Source organism: Cupressus sempervirens, chromosome 3 (assembly GCF_028749045.1).
Source record: "Cupressus sempervirens isolate cs-2001-9-10 chromosome 3, ASM2874904v1, whole genome shotgun sequence".
Classification (NCBI taxonomy): Eukaryota; Viridiplantae; Streptophyta; class Pinopsida; order Cupressales; family Cupressaceae; genus Cupressus; species Cupressus sempervirens.
The window spans coordinates 974062012-974083812 of NC_143120.1; the positions used below are offsets into that span (position 1 = coordinate 974062012).

At 30.7% G+C, this 21801-nt stretch overlaps 1 protein-coding gene across 1 annotated transcript; it reads right to left on the reverse strand.

Annotated features, from left to right (window-relative positions):
- Positions 1–3510: 3510 nt before the first annotated feature.
- Positions 3511–6486, reverse strand: LOC149569996 (uncharacterized). Its single transcript, XM_089822655.1, has 11 exons — positions 6351–6486; positions 5775–5865; positions 5616–5687; positions 5471–5536; positions 5237–5308; positions 5092–5157; positions 4430–4501; positions 4263–4343; positions 4079–4159; positions 3890–3988; positions 3511–3804 (listed from the first exon to the last, which is right to left on the reverse strand). Exons 2-11 carry the CDS (start codon positions 5845–5847, stop codon positions 3755–3757), a joined length of 732 nt encoding a protein of 243 aa, XP_089678781.1. The 5' UTR covers positions 5848–5865; positions 6351–6486; the 3' UTR covers positions 3511–3754.
- Between the last annotated feature and the right edge of the window lie 15315 nt (positions 6487–21801).

Below are 21801 nucleotides of genomic sequence, written 5' to 3' on the forward strand. Positions count from 1 at the left end.
TCTAGAATTTTTAGAAAGTTCAAATATTTCAAGCTAATTTATAGGTCCTAAAATGATCCTAGGGGGCAAAATTAATGCAATCCAAGATAGGGGGTATGTGTATGGGTTGGGGACATTTTCCACCCTTCTAAATCCTTCTATTGACTTTTATGACCTCCTAAATATCTCATTTTCCCTTTCTACAAAAATTGAACATCATTGTGAGTTTACCAAGTCTACACTTCACCAAAAAGGTTGTCTTAATTGTAGGATCAAGCTGGAAGACTCTAAAAGGCTTAAGTCATGTCTGGAGTTATTGTCATTTAGGTGGGTGAGTTTAGAAGTCTATTTAATTTCCATTTTGAGGGTTGAAGGGTGTTCACCCATTCTTTACATTTAGAGAGAGTCAACCTTGGATTTGAGGAGGAAGAAGGATTAGCTCTTCTCAAAAACTCTATTGTCATAACCTTTGTGAAGGTAAGATTCCTCATGGCCTTGTTCTTCATGCTAAGTTTTTATTTGCTTAAGTAAACTTATTTCATATGTGTTTATTTCGTGTGTGTGATGAAATATGTGTGGGATGGGTTATTGTGGGTTTCTTATTTATTTTCCATTTTGTTTTGTGGGGAAAATTGTTAAGGGTGTGTTGTCATTACTCACCCTTGGATAGGGCAAAAATGACCATGTACAGGAGGAGGGCCTTAGTTGGACTTCGGGTTAGTGAAAAGTATCTCCTCATGATGATGAAGAGAGGGAGAAAGTAGGGTGTTATGGGCCCCTACTTGTCAATACAAACCGTTTTGTGTTTGGGGAGATAAAGAGTGAATGAATGAAATTTATTTTTGATTATAAGCCTTAGAAGAGACATATGTTTGGTGTTATGATTGACATCTCCTACCCTACAAAAAATTCACCTTCTCGCTAGTCTTGGTTTGATATGGAACCTATTGTGCAAACCTGGGATGAGATTACCTGGTTGAATGTGTACATGTGTTTGAATTTGATTGTCACCCAGTCAATTTTGGTTCTCCATGGTTATCTTTATGTAAATTTGTAGATTTCTTAGTTGATACCTTGATATGGAGCAAAATTGGATTCAGAGTTTTGGTGTTCTTGAGTCTAGTGTTATGGAGACTTCTCCTCAAGAAATATGATTTTGATGTAAAATTCATTGCTAAACTTTAGATTTGTAATGACAATGATATCGGATTTTCTTCCCTGATTTTTTCTTGATTGAGTCCTTGAATCAAGTTTTTGAATAAAATAGTATATGAAGTGGTTAGTCCATGTATGTTGAAAAAAAAAGAGCAGTTCATTTCTTATGGCATTCCTTGCACTTTTGAAAATTATTTCCATATGCAAATTGATCAATTGAAATTATATAAACTAATGCTATAATGAAGTTGTTGGATTTGATTATGATTAGGTGTTAGAAGAAAATTGATGCAAATAAATGTTACTTTATTTTGCATTGTTAGTAACTATTGAAAAAAAATACTCTTACCTTGAATGCATAATATAACATCAAAAACTATGCCTATAATCCATCCTAGAAATTGAACAAAACATTATCCCCCTTGTGCCATGTTAAAATTTCTATAACAAAAAAAAAACACACACACACACACACACACACTTGATGAGAAAATAAATTTCAAAAAAAAACAACTCTTGGAGGAGAAAAATGAACCTTAAGAAATTTCATCATTTTTAGAGCAAAAATGCTCTGTGGAATTTGTATGCAAAGTTTTAATTCTCTTTTGCAAAAAGAGGGGTAAAATTTTATTAAGACAGAAAGGAAAACAACAAGGAGAGCTCAACAAGGAGCTCGATCCTGAGCAACAAGATCATCAAATTCTTGCAATAAAAATGAAAATCAATGAAAAACTATTCTATCCTATCCTAAGTGCAACCATTAAACTTTAATACATAACTTCTTATCTGTGCCCTCTCCTTACTGATGTCACACTACTTTATCTCCTAAGTGTTTTTCCCCTTATCTTGTCTCCCACGTGGATGTTGGCTTTAATTGTCTTGGCATAAAGTCAAAAAAGAAGAGGTAAAAAATTAATGAAATATCCCCTTCAAAGATTTGGGTGTAGGTTTGGGTAAGCGTGCTTGAAGTTTCTACCGCCCATGTCATCCTCAAGCATGAGGTAAGTCAACGACCTTGGGCAGTGTGGGCATGTGCTTGGGAAGCGCCCATTGTCTAAGGAAGTGGTGAATCCCACTTGGCTAAGGGCACTGGCTAAATAGCCGAATATTTGCACCGGCTAGCCAGTGCCCGTTGCCATGGATAGGCATGTGCATCCATGCCCTCCATAGCATCCTCCTGTCACCTGTACTCAGTCGCCAATCACGTCAACAAGTTCCTTCTGCCTCTGCTTCCGGTACTGGCTACAGAAACAAACCAAACCGTCGTTCTGTCAATCGAATTTACGAATTTCAACTGTTACATTTGCAATCAATGAATGCAACACGCAACAGGATGGTTGGTGAAAAAATTTGGCGGTAAAACTGCTGACTTCATATTCTTCATCTGTAATGGGCAAAAAAAGTTAACCTTCCATGTGCCATACGAGTATGCAGCAGGGGAGAGAAACTGTGTAGTCAAAGTTTTACTGTTATTCTATTAATGTATTCAGAATATTTTAATGTATTCATACAATATATTTTTATATGATTTTTACTTAAAATATTTTTATTTAACTTAGAATAATTTTAAAATGGGCATTATAGATTTTTTTTCTAATCTATATTAAAATATAACTTTAATTTTAATTCTAAGTTTATTATGTACTAGAAAATATTTATTAAATTAAATTTATGTAAATGAATGAGCATATTTCTTATTTATTGTAATAATAATAAAATAATACATACATATAGCTAATTCAATTCTTATTGTTTCTTTTATATTGTTACTATTTAATAACATCATTTACAACTAAAATATTTTATTTGATAAAAATACAACTAATAAAAAATATTTCTTGCATATTTATCATATTTCTCATACGATATACAAACTTTATTTTTTATTAGTCATATATTAGATTAAAAAAAAAACTTAACGAAAAATAGATGAAGAACACTCTCTCTTTTCTCCATGTTTCAAACATTACATGTCTTTATTGGTAAATAATTAAAATAACAAATCATAAATTTAGATATATATATTTTTACTTAGAACATTATACAAATTCATTATATATATTATAACAAAAATATAGAAATAATTAATTGCAGAGATGATTTCAAGTTTCAATTTTTACACAAGTATTTTAACAGTCAAAATGAAATTAGAATAAAGTCTAGCACAATTAAATGTCCAGTCATCTTTTTTGTTAACACCTAAATTTCTTTCACGAAAACAATTTTAACAAAAAAAAGTGGCAAATTATATGACATAATAGAATAGAATTTAAATTGAATAAAATATATATATAGTTCAAGATATATATAAATAACTCATTAAAAAAATTTATAATGGTTTTTCTAAAATTCTCAACTCAAAGAAATGTGACTCTATTTGATTGAACACTACATATATATATCAAATTCAAAAGAAATTGTTGATCATAATTTAGAATAAAAAAGTAATTTTTGACCTCTTTCAAAACAAATGAATTCTAGATCCTAAATTTATGTTGTCTTCACTCTATTAAAGAGAGTTTAGTACTCAAGAGTCAATATGCAAATTATAATATATTACAATATTAACCAAAAATGTGTTGACCATGATCTTCTATATAAATATCATGCCAACATTTGATTATCCAAAGAGATGTTGGTCATGATCCTCCATACAAATATCATCAACACCTGTAAATAAATCAAGTTAGTTATAACTTTAAATTCTAAATGAAAGACTTGGAATCAATGAAATTTGAATACAAAATTTTCTTACCATCTCCACTTTGCATTGTGTCTTCTATTGCTATTGTTCGGTTAAGATTAAGAGAAAAGGGTAATGCATGGTCTTGGTTGTTGTATTGATCATTTAAAACTGAAATAACATTCACATTTAAAGAATCAAAACATAATGTATGCATTAAAGGCACAAAAATTGTGAAAATAGATCTCATTATTTTATTACCAGTGGTAACTTGTATTGCATCCATTGTTGTTGTCGTCTTGGGTAAGAAATCTTCTTGAGTATTTTGTCCACCATCTAGCACTACAACAATATTGCATATTCAATACATCAAATCATATAAAATCAATATAGAAGAAAAAGAATCAAAACCTAATTAAATTGTCATTTTGTTTAAAGTCATTACCATTTCTAGCTTGGATTGCATTTTCATGACAAAAACTCGCTCTAATTTCATCATTTTCATCAACCAATGGAGCAACATCATCTATAATTTATTAAAATTAATTTAGTTAGTTTCCAAGAAATATAATAATCATTTAAGATAATTACCATATATAACTTTTATTTCACCTGTAATCATTTGGTTCAAATCGATGGAAAAAGGTAATTGACGTCGGCAAATGCTTTCTTGGTAGTTCAAACCTACAAATGACATGTTTATCATATATAGAAAATATTTGTTGTTATATAAATTAGTAAAATACTTTTGAATAAATGTACTTACCTTTCTATATGATAACATCTCTTTCATGTTGTATTGTTATGCCTTATCGATTAATGACCTTGTTTTTCTTTTTCTTTCTAGATCCTGTAGAGGGGAATTGAAAAGCTTCGTGTTCCTTGGCTCTTTCATTTGGTTTTTGAGTTATGGCATTATGCTTTTGTTGAGTAAAATGACATTTGCGCATTTTACTTAGACTAAACCATGGTACTATTCGTCTCATAGATGTTTTTTCTGAGCCAGGAATTGTTTTGAATTTGGAAGATGAAGAAAAAGTTGCATACATGTCTTTATTAAATCTCCCAACACATTGACTAAACATTATTTTTTCATCTTCTCTAACTGGTAAATTTTGAAGCAATGAAGTTATGTAGTCAACTGAATCTAGAAATTCATTGTTGGAAGTATTAGATGATTTCCAACCATCTGTAATAGAAATAAAAATGACTAAGTTAAAAATTAGTTTAAAGATTCTACTTCTTTGTTATAAAGTGATAGTTTTGAAATTTACCTCTACTTTGACCTTCGGTAATGACATTCCCAAGCACATCTTGATCTTCTGGATGCATGCAACCATCTATAATTGAAATAATAATTAGTTAATTTTTTGAAACATTAAATAATTAAATTATTGGTTGTAAGGATATTGACATTACCAATGGTACTATTTTCATGACAAGAGCTTTCTCTAACCTCATCACTTTCATCAACCAATCTAGTAACATCATCTGTAATTAAATTAAATTAATTTAGTCAACTAAATATAGAAATTCATCATTGGAAGTATTATATGATTTTCAGCAATCTATAACAAAAATAATAATGACCAAGTTTTAAAATATTATTAAAATTCTAATGCTTCATTATAAAATGATAGTTTTGAAAATTACCAGTGCTTTGAACTTTGACAATGACAACCCCAGGCACATCTTGATCCTCTAGATGTGTGCAACCATCTACAATTGAAATAATAATTAGTTAATATTTAGAAACATAAAGCTATTTAATACTTAATTGTAAGAATATTAACATTACCAATGATACCATTTTCATGACAAGCACCTCCTCTAACTTCATCACTTGCACCAACTAATGTAGTAACATCATCTGCAATTTAATAAATTAAATTTAGTTAGTTTGGAAAAAGAAAACATTAGAAATAACTAAAAAAATTAAATCACAAATGAAACTTACCACCAACTTGATCTTGTTGGTCTATGTTGTCTCTTTTTAAGAGATTTAAAACTTTCAACACATGTTTGCACATATTTCCTCGTTTTGCCCACTGACAATCACAAACATTTAAATCTTATCCAAATTTCCTAATGAGGCACCATTTTGTTGGATCAGTTTGGCTTCTTACCTTATATGAATTAGGAAGAAGATGATGGGCATAAAAATCTGTATCAGCTATTGCTTTTGATCTCTCTAAAGCAGTTGTATAATATCTTTCCTTTTTGAAGTTAGTCAAGAACCTAGATAACTGAAGATATCTTTTATTTGTATAGTATGGTTCTACTCTACGAAGAAGTGTATGAATTAGCCAATCCATTCTCCTTGTAAATTTCTTGGAAAGATCACTTAAATAATGACTCTTAATGTGAAAATGGTATGACTCTATAGCTACATTAGTTTTTTGGTTTGCATGAGAGAAACTTCGAAAATATTTTGCCCACATCTCTACACAAAAAAAAATGATAGATTACACTATAAACAAGTTATAAAAGATGTAAATGAAAATAAAACATAATGATATTTTGATTGACTTACCAATGCGTCTCTGATTTTGACACCAAGTTTTCTGAAAATACTCAATAAACTTCTTCTCTTCTTTAAACTCCTCTATGAAATTGTTAATCAAATGAGTGACGATGTCTACATTGTCACTCATTCCATACATTATTTCACCCAATCTTTCAAATATTTTTGTTCCAACATCCCTGTTACTCACAAACCTGGATTACAATAATTATATTAGGATATAATGTTTAAGAATATGATATTTCCTATGCTTTAATTGAATCTTGACTTACATGTACACATTCTTTAACCATGCTCTACGTACATGCCAGATACATAAAAGTACTCGACAATTAAAGGTTGATCTGTAATTTACATTATAAGATCCAATAATAACAAGTGCATTCTCACAAAAGTGAATGTTAAATGAAAAAATTATTATTATTCAAAAGCAAGAATTTTTTTTTTTTTGTAAATGAAATAGAAAACCATTACACTATTGAAAATATAAAGTAAGATTGATAAACCTAATTGCTTCAATCTCAGCAGTGGCATCATCTGTCATGAATGCATTAACATGCCAATCTTCTTTATATGCTTTCCCTCTTTTGTAAACCTCCATTAGCCATTCACATATATCCTCAATTTTGTTTCTTGAGGATATAGCCCATGCAACAGGTACGTCGACTTCTTGTTCATCAAATACAAGCAATGTATACAACTCATATTGCACATACATAAATTAGTGATACATTGTTATTTTTAGAATAAATTAGACAGAAAATTGAATTAAGGTCAATAAATAAAATTAACATTGTTCTACTTACACAATACTTATTTGTTGAGAATGTAGAGCCCATTGCAATGATTGAGTTGTGTGAATGTTTCACCATCATTTCTCGCATCCATGGTGTCTGAATGCCTATAATAAATGGAATATTTTTTGCATTGTTTGGTGTTTTATAATAGAAGAAGTTGTCTTTCTCCTCCACATGCCACAAACATACACTTTTTGAATCATCTTCATTTTTCTGTGAACATTGTGAACACACTCTTTTCCATGCATTTAACACATTTTTTCAACAAACATGTGTCTCTCTTATTCATCAACTCTTTCAAACCAAAATCTAAGTAGTGTTGTTCACATATGGTATTAATCTCCACTCCCATAAGTAATAGGGATTCTATGTATGATTTGCACTCATTTGACAACCTTGGTGCAAAAGTACACCTTGGATCACCAGATGGGTCATTCTTTCCATGACAAAATTCACCACTAACATCTTGATGGATATGCTCATTATATGTAATGATAGCAACATCTTGTCTACCATACATAACTCTAACAAGAAAGTGGGCTTGGCAACCTCTTTTTTGAACAAACTTTCAAACCCTTTTCTTTTTCACATTCTTGTTTTCATCTATATTTCTATCATCTTGAGGCCCAAATGCACAATGATAACTGTTTATACATGTACACAAATATATATTAATTGGTATTACAAAAAAAAAAGGTGGCATAATTAATTTATCAAAACTAGACAAACCTTGAATACATCTTTGTGGCGTGGTTAGAAGGTTCTTCCATAATATGCTCCTCATGTTTTTTTCATATAAAAGTTGTTTCTATGTCACCTAATAAACCTTCACCTTTCACAAAGTGAGGGAGTCTTTCAAGAGGGATAGCAGCACACAAGTCTATTTGGTGGTTATTATCATTGCCAATAGGTGTCCATTCAAGTTCATCACTTGAAAAATGATTTCCTTGATTAGGGATGTCTTGCACATCTAGCTTGATAAGTGATTCCCATTTATTCTTTCTACCCATCCTAAATAATATGAATATTGTTAGAGGGCCTAGATATGTTATTTAAATACATAAAAAGTTCTATAGAAATGTCATTATATCTATATATTGATATCCACAAAAATATATTTTTACATTTATCAAAATCATATAAACACCATTGTTAAGCATATCATGTATAAAAAATAAATCATTCTAGGTATGGGCCCACTCAGTGAAGTTAATACATATGTTAGACATACTTCAAAAAATTAACTACATGTTTAATTCTTCATGGAATTTAGAAAATTCTAAAGCTAATATGATTTGTAAAATATAATGGCATATACTACAATGGTTTTCTAAACCTATCAACACTTATGAAAAAAATGACAAGATCAAAAGATGATAACAAAATGGATGGTGATCAAACCAATATCTTGAGTTAAGTTAATGAAGACTTAATTTAAAATAGATGTTTATGAAGATAGTCTATATTTGATGTTGGATATGTATGCGGATGTTATGATGGTGTATGTAACTATCCAACCTAAGAAATGGATGTCTATAAAGAGGTTTTATCACAATTTGGATATTATGATACTGTCCTCAATATAAGAGATAAATATTTATGATGAAATGGAAAAAAAAAGGATGACAACAATATGAATGTAGAATATTAATGTTTTTGAAGATTTGATCAAGGTAGGTATGAATCTATGTCACAACCTATTTCCTTTTGTACCAATTAAATAGGTAATCTTTTTCCACGTGTAATTTGACTTCAAATCATAAAATTTAAAATAAAAAAAAAACTATTGTGATAGTGGGAAGAATTGTTATCAAATACGAAATTATACTTAACCATGCACAATCAAGAAGTGGTAATGGGGATAAATTATGTAGCAAGTAGCAGCTAGAGATTGGGGTCTCAGAAGAAAGAAGTGGAGTTGGGAAGCAAGGGCATCGAGTTGTTTCAAATCACAGGTTCCTTTGCTTTATGGAAGCTTTGCAATATTTTTGTATGGTACATGATTTGGTATTGTTCATCTTAACTAAAGCACAAAAAGGAATGTATTTTATTGAATTCGTTAATTATAAGAATGAATGATAGAAAAATTCTTAAGATTTGGACATCTGTCAGCAACTTGTTGGTATTAGACATTAAGAGATTTGAAATTGTTTCCTTGTTGGAAATGATTAGAAATAATAGTGTATTGTCTATAGTCTTTTTCTTTTTCTTGGAAAAGGTGAAAGTAGGGTTAATAGAAAGGTGTGTAGCTTTCTTCCTAGCACTCTAGGTTTTAGCCAGGACTCGTTATTTCCATTTTGCATCTGTGTTAGCCATACTGACCCATAGAACTATTACTTTTGGTTCAGTGAATGGGTGATGAAATCTTGTGGTTAAGCCTTGATTATCAGGACATAGTGATGAGGTTAGAACCTGAGATTGCCCTTCTTGAACAAGTATTAATCTTTTTAACTCCAAAAAGAATCCTTTTGATAAAGAAAGTATAGAGAAAAGGGGGTTGTGGTGACCTCAAAATGGTGTTCTAACCATGTGTGTATTTAGACATTATATAGTTGCATACCTTTCTAAACCCAAATTGTTGTGGTATAAGTTGTTGGCTCCTGATTTAACAGTGTTTAAACAACCAAGTATGCAAGGCAAGAATGCGTCTATGGGCAGCTATCTCCAATAATGGACACACTTCACCAAGAACTTGGGCCAACTATAAGGCTATACTCCTTCTGCACTTCAGGCTCTGCAAAACCTAGGCAGGTATACCTATAGATTTTTTATATGGTACCAGTTGTCAAAACATACATTGAATCTAATGTAAAGCAGATAAAAACCCTTATTTCTCCTAATAACTCATGAAATAACATCAATCTACATTAGCTAAATGTAGATCTATGAATCTCAGGAGCTGAGTGAGGGTATTCTATTATAGCTCTTCAACATGAAAGGGGAAAAGCGTTTGATTATTGATGTTGAGTTTCAACAAATCCTCAAATATGCTGAATCAAATGCTTTTCAGTGGACTTCTTCTAGCACAAGAGTCTCCTCTTTTCTAGCCACATAAAACTTCTCCTTCACAAGCTCATTTCCTTTTATGCATTGAAAATCCTCCTTGCTCAGCGTAGAGTGATTTTAGTCTCCGGCCTCATGGGGCTCCTCTGTAGCTTTTACAAACTATTAATCTTGCGTTAGGAGGTCATTTGACTAGTCTTAAAAACTGACCCGAACAACTGACCAAGCTCTGAAACTTAGGATCTTTGTTCTCTCTGACATGTTCAACAGGCCTACCAGATCTCGTTGCATAACGACATCAGGGTCAAAAGATGTCGACCTCTGAAGTTGCCAACTTAAATTCACATGCAAATAAACATGTTAGAAAACTGGAAAGTGCATTTGAAAATGGCCTGGAAAACTAGACAAACAAGCACTTGAGGTTCTGAAAACTGGGACACTGGTACTTTGCCATGAGGAAGGTATGATTCTACAGTTTTGGCTCATGACGAATCATGGGGTAAATTTGGCAAGGGCGCAAAGTTGACTACCTGGATTTGCAAGACATAGGACATCAGTGAAATATCATTTTTTTGTGAATGGAATGACCTTGGTAAAGTGTGAAGATGGATTCCTCAAAGCTTTAAAACTGACACACTTATAGTATTTTCAAAGTAGAACACAGGAAAACAAACCATTCGATCCTACCAATCACAGGCACAAAGATATGACATCTCGAACAGGACTCCTGATCAATCTGCAGTTCTGACTGCCAGTGAAACTTTAAACATTGCAAATGGAATCGCGTTTGAAAATTGATCAAACGGATTCGTCATAAGCTCAAATCTGGAATGCATAAAGTTTCTGACCCCTAGAGTATGATGTAAAAAGAATCTTCTCACTCGGGTCAACTGGTCAAAAGTTATAGTACGTCAAACAGGGCCTTTCAAAAAAGTCTACAAAGTGCAAATGAGTGAAAACAGTAACTGACCAACTTTGAGGGATTCAAAACCTAGTCAAACGGACTCAAAATGACTCGAAATTTCAAACATAGGTTCTCAGGTATGGATACTAGACACTCCCAAAGTGGCTAATCATGACACATTTCTGGGTGTGAGATATTCAGTTGCAAACATAGCCTCCTGTCGCTATTTGACACTTAAGTGAAAATGCAGATTTAACACTAGCTCAAAACAGGACTTCACCAAATAGCTCAAAATGATGTTTTAACTTCATGGAACAGGTAGACAGGCTGAATGGAAGGTGTTAGAAACATTAAACACCTCTAGGGCTTCAATGGTACAGTCAGGTACAACTAGGTACATATGCATTTTAAAAGCGTTTAAGGGCTTGATTTTTTCAATGGTATTAAAAATTGACCATGCAATTTTTAGTCCCAACATAAGTGTTGGAGTTCGGGTTCATGTTGAAATGGAAAATTCTTCTTTAATTCTTGAGAAACATTATTACTCTGTATGTTTTATAGTGATAATCCTTGGAACATTTCTTCCTTGCTGAGTGCCAAAATAAAATAGAACCATAAATAGTAGTCATTATGTCATGACTAAATACATGCTCTTAATGTTCATTTAGTGGACGTTTTGTGTGACCAAACCATTTTTTTAGCAAATATTTCCTTTCCTTTTGCTTGTACAAACTAATGATTCAATGTTTTTGTTTCAACACAAAATTGCATGTGAAAGGGAATGATATTCTTGCTGATGATTAGTAAATTTTCCTTGACTTGCCTTGAGCATTCTTGTGTTGGTGTTTTTCTTGAATTTATGAATGCACCCAAGACTTTTTACTCTTTTCAAGTTACTTAACTTTCAAACATGTGTATTTTTTTAATAGAAATTATCAGTAAATGGGAAAATTGTGAAGTTTTATATAAGGTGATGTATTCTTTTGTCTTAATGTTCTCTTATAGAATTGACAATAATAGTGGATAAGATACTTTCTATCAATCAATTCTTATTGTTTTAGGGTATTAATCTATAAGACACTTGTGATCAAGATTCCTCATAATTTGGAATATGTATTTATTCAATATTGGATTTGCAATCTAATTGTTTAGTTTAGTGAGGTCTCTATTGATCCTGAGTAGGGATAAGGAATGGTTTGAAATAGTGTACATGCTATATATTTAATATAGAAGTTACCATTAGCCTAGAAGAGTGAGTATTTTATCATTACTATTTTTTCGATAATTAGAGTTCTTGAAGCAAATGGCTTATCAACCTATATGAATAAATAGAGGAAGTATTAGGAAATTGACATGTTTGTTAACCAAGTGGATGTTTACCTTCCTTTATATGTAGAGAATGTCAAAAAAATCATTCCTTTACAAGGTTTGATGATGAAGATGATAGTTTGATAAAATTGTTTTATGATGTTAAAATGATTTCACATGGCTTGTTGTGGATGTCATATTATGGATTGCTCATGATTCTTATTTTACATGTTTCACATGCATATATGATGGTATGATGTGAATTGGAAATAAGGATAAGTTCTTTTAATTATGATAAGATGGATATTGATCTAAGTATGTGGTTATTGGGAATGTTTGTGTAGTATATTAATTTTAGAATATGACTTTTTGTTACTACACAATTCCATTACTCTTCTAAGTTTTACTAGTTTAGATTGCCTCGTTGCTGGGCTGGGTATCTTTCATGTCAAGAAAGATTCCAGGGAAGCTTAACAGCTTCGTGGTAGGGTGATAAAACACTCTTACAACATTCTCACCCTTGTGTTCTTAGACAAATTCTGGAGCTCATTTCAACTTGGTCGTCATGGTTAGACAATCTGGTATCGACTATCTGGTATCTAGTATTGGTAATCTGGTACAAAATTATGGTTCTTTTTAAAATGAGGATATATGTATATGTATCATTTTGTTAAAGTTAATGATAGTTAATCAACTAATGTTGACTGGTCAATATTCAAAAGACTTTGACTCTCATTGAATTTTTTGCATTTTATGGAGATTGTTGATGTGGCATTTGTTTTGTAGGAGCAATCTTTACAGTCTATAGGAAATGCAAACCTATCTAGATTTAAGTGAAACCTAAGACCTGATGTATAATGGATACATATGAAGATGGTGTGATGATGAACCTAAGACATGTTTGTGTCTAAAGATGTTATGTGACTGAGTACTATGAGTTGGTGGTGTAAATCTAAGATATAAATGTTTATAATGGTGTCAACCTAGCTTGTAGATAGAAGAATAACTGTCATCGTATATTTGTGGAATAAAAAGAAGAGACACAATTAAAAATCTATAGTTGAAAAGATAAAGTCACCATTTTCCTTCGAGTAGGGAGGTTGTAATTTAACATGATAAAAAAATTAATATCTAAATATCAAATTATAATTTTTTTTATAAAATTAATATCAATATTCAACTAAATACAATATAAAGATTGAAGAAAAACCTACTTACTTGAATTATGGTGTCCAATGTGAAGAAACAATTTTGTTTGACCACGTTTGACTTGCAAATGGCTTCAAGATACCTACACGTGTTAGAAAATAAAATTGATTAGTGGTTTAATTTATTTTAACACTTTCTTGTATGTAATCTTGTAAGAATTTGACATGCATGTCTCTTCGTTCTACCCAAACTAGAAATATAAACATGCAAATAAAAACTAATAACATTGATCATTAATATAAACATAACATTGAAATTTAGGACTTAAATTTATCTCAAACATATATAGCCCCTACTACCACTTAAATTAATAACCTCAAGAAATTTTCTCCAATAGTGATTGAGTGCATAAATTATCTCATATATAACTATAAGTATGTAAATGTATTAAAATTTGACTCGTATTAAATGATAAACTACATTAAGGTGTGGTTTTTGCTATCACAATATTATTGATTTATGAAATATTGATTTAATTATATTCAAACATTTTGTATATTCCTATATATTAATCCTTTTTAATCATCCAATTAAATCAAATTAATACTTTATTTTTCTAAAATTTAATAAACATGCTATATAACTAGCCATCCACGTTCAAGAGAAATTCACTTTCAAAGGACTTAAAAAATTAGTCCTTAAGGATACTATCTCACTTGCAAAATAAAAATGACTACAATTATCTAAAAAACAAGTGTCTATATTATTAAGTTTAATAGTTAAAGAAGTTTTTTACTAACCACTTATATTCTTCCTTTTTAGTTCTACCACAATACTTACCTTTCATTATTTCAATTCTAACAAATTTTTAAAAATCTTTTAATTAATTAATTTATTAATTATTATATATTTTTCTAAATTAATATTTAAATGCTATTAAGATTTTAATATAATTAAAAATAAAAGTTTAGTAGAATTAGTTTAAATTTTTGCTCAATAATGAGGAATAGATCAACAAATACAATATCAATTTTTACATTAGATTTTCAAAATTGTTTTAAGATAATGAAAATGTATAGAAATTTTTTATTATCTTATTTTATTTCAAAATTCAAAATATTTAAATAAAAACTATGGAAAGATATAAATTCTGACTACATTAAAAGTTCAAAATTTATTTATTAATTGTTTATTTTAAATGAATAATATATTTTAAAAAAAATACATAATATATTCAAATTTATATTAAAGAAACAATATATATGTCAAAATTATTAAATATATAATAAGAATCAAAATACATGATAAATATATTTAAAAAACATTGGTACCTGCAAATCAATTAGGTTGACGATAGCACTTCTCCACTTCAAAAATCAGCATATCTCCACTTTGACAATAAATTTGACTAAAAATGTATGACATAAAAATTAAGTCATAACAATTTTTTATTATAAAATATTAATAAAAAAACTAAATAATCACTTCTAAAATAACTTAAATAAAAATATTAAAATATCTGACCTGCAAAGGTGGGTTTTGTCATAGCAATAACCAGCAATAGAAGATTGAAAGGCCCAGCGTAGTTGTTTCTCCACGCTAAGAAGCTTACGAATCAAAAAATATGGAGATGCAAAGAAGAAAGAGGCAATTTACTCTGTTGTATAGACATTCATTCAGAAGACAAAATGAGCTGATTAAAATGTGATAGCAATCAGCAAAAGTGGGTTTTTCCATAGCAATGGCCAGCAACCAGCAAACATTCATTCAGTAGACAAAATTCGCTGATTAAAACGTGATAGCTATACATTCATTCAGCAGACAAAATCAGCAAAGATGGGTTTTGTCATAGCAATAGCCAGCAATAGAAGATTGAAAGCTTAGCTGTTTCTATGCACTGAGAAGCTTAGGAATCAAAATACGTGGAAATACAAAGAAGAAAGAGGTGATTTACTCTGCTGTATAGACATTCATTCAGCAGACAAAATCACTATTCCAAAGTTTGTTCAAGCCTCTATTGTGCTCTCACAACAAGCCCCTACTGTTTGCCCTTTCAGATTATTCTGTTTGAAAGTCGATTGCACTTCTAGATACAGACATCGCCATTGAAGTTTGTAGACACAATATGTTAACTTTTTTTGCCCATTAGAGATGATCAATCTGAAGTCAGCAGTTTTACTACCAAATTTTCTCACCAACCATCATGTTGCGTGTTGCATTCGTTGATTGCAAATGTAACAATTGAAATTCATAAATTCGATTGACAGAACGGCAGTTTGGTTTGTTTTTGTGGCCAGTACGGGAGCAGAGGCAGAAGAAACTCGTTGACGTGACTGGTGACTAAGTATGGGTGACAAGAGGATGCTATGGAGGACATGGATGCACATGCCTATCCATGGCAACGGGCACTGGCTAGCCGGTACAAATACTCGGCTATTTAGCCAGTGCCCTTGGCTAAATGTCCTAGGAGCTAGGGAGTTAGGGAGTGGAGTTAATTAGGGGGTTTGGGTTAGTATGAGTGGTAGGTTAGATAGGAGGTAATCTTAATAAAGAGATATGAGATTAGTTTACAATTAATTAATGGATAGTGTTAATTAGTATAGTTCAATTTTAGTTTAATAAAGTTGTAAAATGAATCTCATTTTAGATATTAAATTATTAAAATGACAATGGTGGATTGTTAGGATAAGTTAGTTGGTGGGTTAGGACTAGTATGTGATTAAGAAATAGTGATGATCTTTTTTATTAGTTTAAAACTTTTAGATGATTTTTTTTTTTAATTAAATAAATAGTTATTATTTAAATAAAGGTATAGATGGTTGTTTCATTTTAACATATCTAATCGTTTAAAAGGGGAAGTAAAGTGAGTTGCTAGTTAAGTTAGAGGTTGTAAGTTAGTATTAATGATTAAATTTAAATAATTTAATGACTTTGGTAATTGAATTTCTTATTTTAATATAATAGATTTAATGAAGCTAAATAATTAACTAAGAACATTTATCTATTGAGTTAGTGTTAGGGCTTAATCGGATTATGGTTCTAGTAGAAAGTTATGATAGATAACTAAGGTTAAGGGTCGGATTGATATTTAACATGGAATTAACTTATGAGTTGAATCTCTAGAAAAAAATTAATAGTCAATATTTAATGAGTTTAACTAGTTCAAAAGTTCAATTAAATAATGGTAACAAGTATTAAGGTAGTAATTTCACGAATGTTCTAAAATGATGAAACCTAGTTCAACTAGGAGATTCAACCACCACACGAAATTTAATATGGAACCTTAGAAAATCTTATGTGTCTTGTGTGTCTTTAGTCAAACATGTATTAACATAGTGGATTAATTAACTTTTTAAAGAAAAACCGTCTATTTTTGCCCCAATATTTTGGGCATGACAGTGTAGCACAATAGGTTGCAATAAAAAAAAAAGAAGAGAACCTAGTATTTGTGCATAACAACTTGCACCTTCTTTCGCACAAGAGTAAAAAATACAAAGAAGTGGAGATATAAGTGTTGCAGACTTGGATGCTTCCACCACTTAACTTACAAAGGATGATTTTGATGACTTTGATGTCAATACCATTGTTGCTTCTAATGTTGATCCCAAGCTCAAGTAATGTTGGAGAAGAAGAAGATGAAGATTGAAGAATCTAGAATATTAATAGTTTTTCTAATTTTCATTCCATTAATTGAACAATGAACACGAAACAATGATACTTGAACTTGATATTTACTAGCACTTGCACCCTATAGAGGTGCAAGGGGTACACTGATAGGTTATGATTTGAAAGTGTACATGAAGAAAAGCATGCTTTTGTGATATGTCAATATCTTTTAAGTTGATAATCTTGGAAGACCTATTAGAGACAACTCTTAACTCATTCATTTGTATAATGTATTTCTATCCATCTCCCATTCAAAATCATTATCCTCTTTAAGGGCATCTTCAACTTGATCATTGTGATGAACATTTCATACATTATATTTTTGTGTATTCAATTTGGTAAATTTGCAATCAAAATGTTATTAATAATTTTCATTGGTAGTCATATTTTTGGATTGCTCATTGTGGTCGTTGAAAGATTATTTTAATGTTATTTATTTGAAAAGAAACGTAGAGAGTTATTTTGATCAATCTTCAACCTTGTTTTGAGATAGTATATCATTTTATTTATCTTCTAAATGTTAAACCAAATGATGGTGGTCTTTTCACTTGGATTAAAAGGTGCATTTTTACCTCAATTTTTGGAAGCTAAACAAGTTTGTTGATTTATCAAAATTTTTGCGAATGTACTAACATTGCCTCTTCGATATATATTTTTGTGTTTTCAATTACTTCCAATTACTAATTATTTATTCTTTGTCTAGGCCTATATCTTTGTCCATTTCTCAAAAATGTTTATTTAGAAGTAGTTTTTTCCAGTAGAATACTTCAAAAAATTGACCATCTATATGCATATCACAACCATCAATTTGCATTGGCATAATACATTCATTGTACAATATATTACTCTACATCATGGTGATGTAAAAAGTGAATGATGAAGTTGTAAGATAAGATAATATCAATTTATTAATGTAAGATCAACTTTATAAAATGATCATACTAAAGTAAAAAGTGAATACTACAGTGTTATGATGGTAGAACAACAATTTCATGAAAGTAAGTTAAAAATGCACTTTTTGCAAATATACTTCAAATTCTATTGAAACATGTGAAGTCAATCCATTGTGATGTTTGTATCTTACTATTTGAATTATATTATTTAATGCTAATGGTTTATTTTTTCTAGAAACTTACATGTTTTGAGGCTTTTATTATGTTCATACAATGCAATCAAATAGCCTCTCAAAGAAATCTAAAAATATACATTAAATATATTGGCAAACCTCAACAATACACACTAGAAATATGTTGATATTTTACGTTAACTTGAATATTTTTATGTTATATTTTATTATGTTAAATAAAAGGGAAATTTTATATAATTAGGAAAAATTGATACAAAAATAAGTAAACATGTTAAAATTTTAATAGGAAAACTCTAAGCTCTTTTCCCAAGTATGAGAGAACTTTTGTCTGCAAATAAATGGAAAATACTAAAATAATTTGACAATAAATGAGTCATGAAACATGAAATTGAGTATATATATATATATATATATATATATATATATGCAAGTACATGCAATTTAACCCATGAATAGAAGAAATTGAATTTTGATCCAAGTTGAATGTAATAGTTCAATATTAAATAGAGGTAATTGAATGATGGTCTTAAGTTGAATGTAATAGTTCAATATTAAACTTTGAAGTCTTTAATAATTGAATGTCATAAAGTTATATATTAGTTAAATATACATAATATCATATTTAATTGTATATATTTTAATAAGTGAATAATTATTATTTTTTAAATAATAATGTGTTTTACAAAATAGATTCGTTGAATTTAATAAAAATATTTAACAAAAAACACTAAAGAAGGGACACAAGCATCAAAGTTCTTGCTTATAATGTAATACTTTTAAAATAAAACTTGGTAAAATGAGAATGTGATTAAGACACAATGAACAAACTATGCTACCTGTGAATTGTGGAATCGATATAATTCCCAAATATATGTAAATGAGACTTGATCAAAATTACCTAGAAATGTATGCTAAAATAAATATAATTATCATTTTGAAAGCTCAAGTAATAAGTTCAAAGTCATAGACAAGTAGGATAATAAAAGAGAATTCTAGGCACACATCCCAGTGTAACTGGTACCAATCTTGTCATAGAAAGATATAATAAAGTCATGTACTATTATCTTTAATTATTAATAACTAAAAATCATGTTATAAAAAAGGCAAGCATGTTATAGATCACATGTGCCTTCAAGCTCATCATTAAATTTAACTCCAAATTTTGCCTTTATAATATGAGTTTCAAAGCATTGAAAGTAACAACAAGATTTGATGCTTTTATCTTTTCATATATGCCTTTTTTTAATGTTAATATTTTCTATTCATTTTGTTGAAGAATTTCACTTACCTAAAAAATTATTAGTTAACTTGCCTTTTTATCTTCTCGTGCCATTGTATTTAGGAAAAGAACTCTTATCATACCCCAAATGATAGATGCAAATCTATGCATTATACTTTGAAGAACTTTAAATATGCTAATATATAGAAAGGGATATTTTAGTTTATTAACATTCCTTAATATGTTCTTTTAACTTAATGCAGCTAATATTGAAGAAGCTTTACAAATAGCCATTACTTACTCATCTGAAGTACCATTGATGGTGACTATATACAGCTACTGCTACATTTGCTGGACTCCGAATCTGGCAAGAAACCCCGTGCTTTTTGTATACAAGAGAGAAATATTCTACCAAGAAAGATATCATCTACCGTGTATATGATGTAGATGATTTCTTTGAGTCAGAGGCTTCCACATCTCATAATTTAAAGTCTAAAATAGGTCAAGAATTCAACTTTGATAGGGCTGCAGAGGCCAAAACATAATTTAAGAAACAAGAACAAAAAAAAGGTACATAATAAAAGCAATATTGCCATGGTAGAAAAATGGGAGAAATTCAAATGGAAGCCTGAAATCTCCTTGCCAAAGATTTATACAATGAATAAAGAGGTTCTAGGCAGATAATTTGCAAGCAAGGAAATAGTTATTGAATGCCCCCAACTGTAGATAAGAAGTGGAGGCCTGGGTTGCCAAATCTTCCCGAAGAATAGATATTTGGAGCAACCTTGTTGTGCAGGCCTGCGATGAAGATTAAAGCTTGTGAAGGAAGCATGGTAAAACTAAAGTGGATACCCGAAGAATAGATATTTGGAGCAACCTTGTCGTGCAGGCCTGCGATGAAGATTAAAGCTTGTGAAGGAAGCATGGTAAAACTAAAGTGGATAGCTAAGTGTGTTGGACAGCTGGACGATGGACTGTGGATTGTTAGTGGCACATTTTTGTACGAGTGCTGAGTGAGTTGCCATTGTAGCTAGAAGGAAAGCCAATTACTATTGATTGAAACAATTTATAGCCCTTGAATTGATGTTACAAGATTCAAGAATTGGCAAATTAACGGATTTCTGGATGATTGATTGAATAACAGAGGAACAAATGTGTTCCTTATAAAGAATTACAAGGACGTTGTTTCTAAAAGAAACAACATAGACTGAAGACAAAATTGGAAACAAAACTGAAGACGGGCTAGGAAACATTCTTATCTGGGCTAAAGACAAAAGAGACAGGATAAGAAACATTCCTATCTACACTGAAAGACGGACTACAGACAAGTAGTTGACCATTATAGCAAGTATTTAACTAAGGTCTTAATACCCTCCCTTAATGGTCAACGTATGGATGTCGGAACATTCTAGGATAACTGAGACCCTCCCTGGATCTACAGAATGTTGAAACCAAGAAGCTTTGCCAGAAGAGTGCTGACTCAAAACAAATTGCAATTACAAAACTTTGTTTTTGTGGAAAAAGCAGTAAAACCCAAAATCTCACGCAACCTCACATATTACAGACAACATAAAATGATTTTTAAGGAGAAAATCAACAAACCCAAAAAAAAAAGAAACAAATTCAAAAGGCGAAAAATATAGCTTCACCTTGATCAGGAAGCTCGACAACTTGCACTGTTGGTTGGGAAGCATTTTGCCTTGCTTGGGTAGCCAAACGTTTCCGACACTTGAACTTCATATGGCCAAACTTGTGACAGTAATTACACTGTACATTTTGCTTCATAGAGCCATCCAAGGATTGAGCAGAAGGTTGATGCTGGAAAGGCTGAGAAGACTGATGTTTGTCGATGCTCTGTTGAAAGGATTTTGCAACAAATGCCTGCTCTGAGGAAGCTGTAGAAGCACTACTGCCAAACTGTTGTTTCCAACGATCCTGCTGCAGAAGTTTGGTGCATAATTCTGGAAACTTCAGATCAACATTAGTTGACGTAATGTTGAGCGTTTCTATGAAGTGCTTATAGGACGATGGTAGACTTTTCAGAGTGATGACTACCATATCCTCTTCCTCCATTTTCCAACCAATAGCTTTGAGTTGATCACGGATGTCCTTAATCTTTGTCAGATGCTCTTGCAAGGACATATGTTCATCCATCATAATGGAAAACAGTTGATTCTTTAGAAAGAATGCCTAACTTTTGTCAAATGTTTCATGCAGTTCTTTCAAATATTTTCAGATTTTTGCAACTGACTTGCCGGAAGGAATCTACAATAGATGATCATCGATAATAGAGAGCTTGAGAAGCATAGCAGCCTCTCGATTGCGAT